This window comes from Erpetoichthys calabaricus, chromosome 13 (assembly GCF_900747795.2).
Source record: "Erpetoichthys calabaricus chromosome 13, fErpCal1.3, whole genome shotgun sequence".
Lineage (NCBI taxonomy): Eukaryota > Metazoa > Chordata > Cladistia > Polypteriformes > Polypteridae > Erpetoichthys > Erpetoichthys calabaricus.
The window spans coordinates 137,659,321-137,665,320 of record NC_041406.2 but is presented as its reverse complement, the minus strand read 5'-3'; the positions used below and the strand labels follow the sequence as shown (position 1 = coordinate 137,665,320).

The window sequence follows — 6,000 nt, the reverse complement described above, 5'->3', positions numbered from 1 at the left end:
CTCTGGCTGTGGCAGCACAGAACCCAGCAGAGCTGCTCCAAACTCCAATTCCCAGGGAGCCCTGTGGGAGTCTGAGGCACCGCTGGAACCCCGGGGGAGCTGCCACCTAACAGATGCCCTGAATAAGCTCTCTTCCCTGGTCCTTCCACTGTCGAGAAATTCTAGCAGGGCATCCGCCACAACATACATACAGTACATACATGTAAAAATACACACACACACAGATGTTCACAAAATCATTCCTACATTAATGATAATTAACATTATAATGTGTGTTTTTAATTGTGTGTCCAGGGTTCAGAATAATTGCACGTCAGGCTTATCACGCAAGCACTGTGCACATGGCAGAAGCCAACCCTAGAGCGAATACCAAGTCCATCGTGGTCCAGTCACATTTCTAAACATGTACAAGTGCTCTGAACCTGTACAAAGTGAAGAGTGCTAGGGAAAAATAAACATAACTGAAAATGAAGTGAATATCTTCCATATTCAAATAAGATTTGACTCCAGACTCCACTCTGATCCAGTCTCCTGAAGCTGCAAGCTTTAGCACTTACCACTACATCACCGTGCTGCCTCCATACACACACACTAATCCAAAAACTTTTAGACATCTTATTTCAAATTCTGAAGAAGCACAGATTAAGTTACAATTTCTTTCCCCTCTGTTATATATATAAACTTTGCCACACCTCACGAGAGTAACAAGTGCAAACCCAAACAAACATCTGGATAACACACACCGTGGATGGTAATCTGAGGTAGGTGAGACTGGCACCTGCAATAACCACTTTTGGAAAGCAGACCAAATATTATATTCTAAGAGTGCTTACATTTTAAAATGGAGGATCTACAAAAAGAGGAAAATCATAAGAATTGTACAAAATAAGTAAGATAGAGAAGAAGAAAAACACAAAAATCCAGAAACAAAAAGCATCTTACCAGCCAATACTGGTGACTCGTATGATCAAAGGATAACATACCATGGCCGTTGACTGTGTGTTTTCCATTAAGTTTGCCCTTCCTGGGTGTTGAATGGCAAGATGCTGTAGAGATGTTCACAGGGGGTTTCAGATCCTCGCCATCTTCCTCCTCATCCTCCATTTCTTCATCATCTTGAGAACTTCCAAAATACGCCATATTGCTGGGCAATGCTTCAGATCCTGCAGGGGTGATAAAAACAAAGATAGTGGCCATGTTCTGCAGACCTCCTAACAGTTGCATTATTATCAAAGATGTTTCTATCTTGAAAACACACACACAATAATGGAATATTAAAGTCCAACATTTTTGGCCTTATTTTATTCTCTCTTTCTGAGGACTTTGAAATTCTGGCTATTTGTAGATTTTCAAGTTCTTTCATTTCTTGGGTTTAAAACACAGGCAAGCACCAAACAAAAGAAAACAAATACTTTAAGCATTTATGTACATAAAAATTCTATAAAAACTACAGATCACATAACGGTGGGCATACTTGTACTTTCATTTCTCTAACCCAAAATCAATTCTGAAGGGGGAAAAAGTCTCTTCATAAAATGTATGGAAAATTGTATATTTCTCAGCTAGCATATTTTAAGTTGTTATACATCAGTATCAAAAATTAAATTTTAAGATTATATAAAAAGTATATTTTGAATGAACATGTCTTGTATGAATAAATGATCATGTATATTAATATCATGCTTGGAGATGTGATGTACAAAGATGAAAGGAATACTTCACTCAAAAATTATTTATTTTTTAATATTACTTATCCCCTATAGTTTGTAATAATGACAGAACAATTTTTAATGTTAATATTTTTGTGCAGAACAGACAAAAGTTTATGACAGAAAAGGAGCCAATGGTGCCCAACACTGGACATCAGCCAACAATACCATAAACATCCATGAATAATTCTCATGTTACAAGTCATCCAGTTGAATGCTCACCATGTATTTTTTTTTTCTTTGGCCATAATATCTTTAAACAAATAACTTTAGAAAATTAAAGAAGTGCACAAGCAGGAGGCCCCTTCACATGGGATTAAGACCCGCCTCTCCCTCACATTTATTGGTCGAGAGTCTTGTCTTCAATTCAAATGCTCGACACCGTGCTTGTAAAGGGGCCTCCTGTTTGTGCACTACTTTCTTTTAGTGGGGTCTTTATGTAATGAAATTTCAGCAGAAAAATCCATGTGTTTGACATGTTGAGGGTATATGACTGGATGGCTCAACATGCGCATTATCAACACAAGAAATGTGTGATTTTTTTTCATGGACATTTTTGATATCATTTGCTATGGTTGGTCATCACTGGGTCCCATTCTGTTCAAAACTTTGTTATTTCTTTCCCCAACAAACACACGAGATTAAAATGTTTTCTTGGTATCAATACAAACTACATTGGGAAAGTAACATATATAAAATATTTTCCGGTGGAGTATTCCTTTAAACAAAGGGGGAAAATAAACTATGGATTATTAAACAGAATACAAGTATGTTATTTCTGCAAAGGCAAGTGTACGAAAACTAACAAGGTCTTTTGAACATATTGGATACTGAGACATCGGTGGCCAGGGAAAACACAGTGTGTCCCATTAATAAGTGAGTTAGCAGATGAACCTAAAATATAGAGTCACGGAGTGAGATTTCTACATCAAAAAATGAAGTCTCTTACAATTTTAATACATTTCAGTTTGCTATCTTTTAAAACGAACGTGCAGATGATCTCAAAACCTCATTCAGCACCTCAGCAGATCTTGATGTGAGCGCTTATTTGAATATCTCGCTGGACCACTAGCACAACTGCTTTTTCTTGGGGTAGATGGTGAATGGCACACATCTCGTCTTCTAGTAGCACAAAGACCTTTTTTGCCCTCTGTGTTTGACTTTTTTTTAACATAAACATTAAATGCTTGTGATAGAAAGTTCAGATAACCACAACTAGCCACATTCAATTTAGAAAGTTCAGATAACCACAACTGGCCACAATCAATTTTGTTTGCACAGGCATAGTGGCGACTTGGAGAAGAGTGGAGTTTAACAGTGCCATGTGTGCAACTAAGTGGTCACATCGAGATCAATTAAGGCGTGTCACTAAAGCTGGAGATCTTCTGTACATTTCAAGAAAAGATAATCATTTTTTATGTCATTGTAATGATTTATAAAAAGTATTCCCTACCTTGGACGCTTTCACATTTTATTGTAATACAACTTTAAATCGCAGTGGATTTATTTTGGCTTTTTTTGATATAGATCAACAAAAAAAGTGAAAACAGATCTCTGTGAAGCGGTCCAGATGAATTACACACATAAAACACAAAATAACTGACCACATGAGCATTCACCCCCTTCACATCAGTGTTTAGCAGACGCACCTTTGGGCAGCCATGACTACTAGAGTCTGTGCACACACTATCAGCTTTGCACATCTGGACACTGCCATTTCTTGTGACAAATCTGCTCAGGTGTCATGGGGATCGAGACCGACCGACTTTGGCAAGTCCAGACACATATTCTTCATTGGACTGAGATGTGGACTCTTGACTCAGCCACTCCAGCAAACTGGAAAAACACCAGGCTTATCCATCAAGTCCAAGTTATTTCACCACCATCATGGGTAGATATTAGTTTGTCACATGAAATTGCTTTCTAAAATGAAGAGAATGGCACTCTGGTATCCTTCACCAAAATTATAAAGAGTAAGACCGGGCTGGCTACTTTTTTTTAAGTTTACTTTACAATTCAATTTCATTTGGCAAACTCAAATATACCATGATTGTGAACAAAGGACTTCTCCTATATTGTTGCTTTGAGGTCATTCCTGTGTAGCTTTGGCCTTTTGCTTGGGTGTCCTCTCCCAAGTTTTAGGTTTGTTACAGACTCCTTCAGGTTTTCCTTCAGCCTTTCAGGGTCTGCTGCAAAGAAGCATCCCCACAGCCTGATGCTGCGACCATCATGTTTCACGGTGGGGACGGTGCACTTGTTATAATGTGCAGTGTTTGGACAGGGTGGTTAATCTGAGGGTCAAAAAGCCCAACTGTCACCTCAGACTACAGAACCTTCTTCCAGTGGACTTCAGTCTCTCTCGTGTGCCTTCTGCTAAGGTGTCCTGTGCATCTTTTTCCTCTCTGCCACTCTCCCATAGAGCAGTGACTGGTGAAGTACAGCTATTGCCTGCACTGTCCCTGTAATTGCTTCCACTGTACTTTGTAATTTCTTCCGTCTTCTCAAATGTCTGCTGCTGGTGGCCTTTGTCACTCTGCTTCTTCAATTTTTCTGGACAGCCTGTTCTCAGCAGATTTACAGCTGTACCATACTCTTTCCATTTCTTAATGACTGATTTAACTGGATATTTTATCATCTCCATCACATGATGTGTGCTTTTCATGGAGACCCTTTTGAGTGTTTTTTCCGTCTTCTTTGTGCAGGTTAGGGCTCTATACTGACCCACGACAAGTTGGTGCTTAAATATACAGTCAGGTGCAATTATACTACAGTCAAGTGAAACCCAAGATGGGTGATCTCTCCATTGAACTAATTCTGTGCCTTTTAAGGCCAACTGGCAGCTCCAGTGATGATTGAGGGATGAATATTTATGCAGTCAATTGTTTTGTGTTTTAGAGTTGTAATTACCTTACACCACTTTGGAGAGGACAGTTTTCACTTTGGTATTAAAGTGTGTTTCTGCAGATCAGTGTCAAGAAAGCCAAACTGAACCCAATGTGGTCCAATTCTGTACAACAATGAAAAGTGAAAACTTCCAGGGGCTGAATAATTTTTAAAAACACTATTTTGAAATCGAGACCTTTTCCAATGACCTGCACAAACACAAAAGTAATAGAAAGCGTTAATTTCTAGCACTTGATGTTAGGAAACTACTCTCTAATCTACTAGCTATATACAGAAGTGTATCAATTTAACTAACCTTCAGAATGCCTGGTACAGTAGCCTGCAATTGAATGTACAGTAGAACTAGAATTAGTGTCACTGTCAAGATGGAAGAAATCTATAATTAAATCTGAATTACTGCAGCTACACATATAAAACTCCCTTTTACATAGCAGTCACTCAGCATGAATGTGATCTGATTTCCAAGTTTTATATAATACTTAAGTTTGTTTTACTTAAAGGGTATACACAATAAAAAAGATATATTGATAAACATTTGTCTTGCAGATAACTAAAGCCTCAACAAACAATACCTGAAAAATAAGAAGTGAATTACTATCAAATAAAATATACAATAACTTGAGATTTGTTTAATGAAATTGCAGAACATGACAGGAACCCCAACAGGAAAAAGAGAAAAATATTTATTTATAGATAACCATACTTGTAAATACAGATGTAAACAAATTTGTTGGTACCCCTCCACGATAAATAAAGAACCCACAACTATCTCTGATATAACTTGAAACTAACAAAAGTAATTGGCACCCATCATTGTTTATTCCATATTTAACAAAAGTCAAACTTCGCTTTAGAGTTTAACTCAACAGAATAACTCAAATGAAAATAGCATGACCAAAAATGATGAGACCCATAACCTAATAATTGGACGCACAATATTTATAGCTTGCAATCCCCGCAAACAGGCGATTCCTGGAGCTCTCGATGAGACTTCACCTGCAGCTGTCCACTCTACCTGAGCAAACTGCTTCAGCTGGGTCAGGTTTGAAGGGCCTTCCTCCTCCAGACTGCATGTTTCAGTTCTTTCCAAAGATGTAAAAACAGGGTTCATAAAAGACCAGTTCAGAATAGTCCAATATTTTGTTCTTAGCCATTCTTGGGAGCTTTTAGTTGTGTGTTTCGACTCATTATCCTGTTGGAGGATCCATGCCCTGCGACTGAGATAGGGCTTTCTGACAGTGGGCACATTTCGCTGCAGAATGTCTTGATAGTCTTGAGATTTTGTTGTTCCCTGCACAGACTCAAGGCACCCTGAAACATAAGCGAGCCTCCTCCATGTTTCACAGTAGGCGAGGTGTCCTTTCCTTTAAAAGCTTCATTTTCTTGT

General features: G+C 38.3%; 2 protein-coding genes across 4 annotated transcripts in view; one reads left to right on the top strand and one right to left on the bottom strand.

Moving 5' to 3' along the window:
* The window catches only part of tbc1d31 (TBC1 domain family, member 31), a 1,102,325-nt gene that overhangs the window by 645,761 nt on the left and 450,564 nt on the right, over window positions 1-6,000 (top strand). The gene's annotated exons all lie outside the window — the stretch shown is intronic.
* The window catches only part of jarid2a (jumonji, AT rich interactive domain 2a), a 293,969-nt gene that overhangs the window by 74,542 nt on the left and 213,427 nt on the right, over window positions 1-6,000 (bottom strand). For 2 of the 3 annotated variants that reach the window (XM_051935491.1, XM_051935493.1), the window contains exons 5-6: window positions 4,909-4,932; window positions 984-1,163 (exon numbers count right to left, since the gene is read on the bottom strand). In XM_051935491.1, the coding sequence (XP_051791451.1) occupies window positions 984-1,163; window positions 4,909-4,932 (204 nt within the window). The remainder of the gene's footprint in view (window positions 1-983; window positions 1,164-4,908; window positions 4,933-6,000) is intronic. The other variant, XM_051935492.1, reaches the window with a different exon arrangement.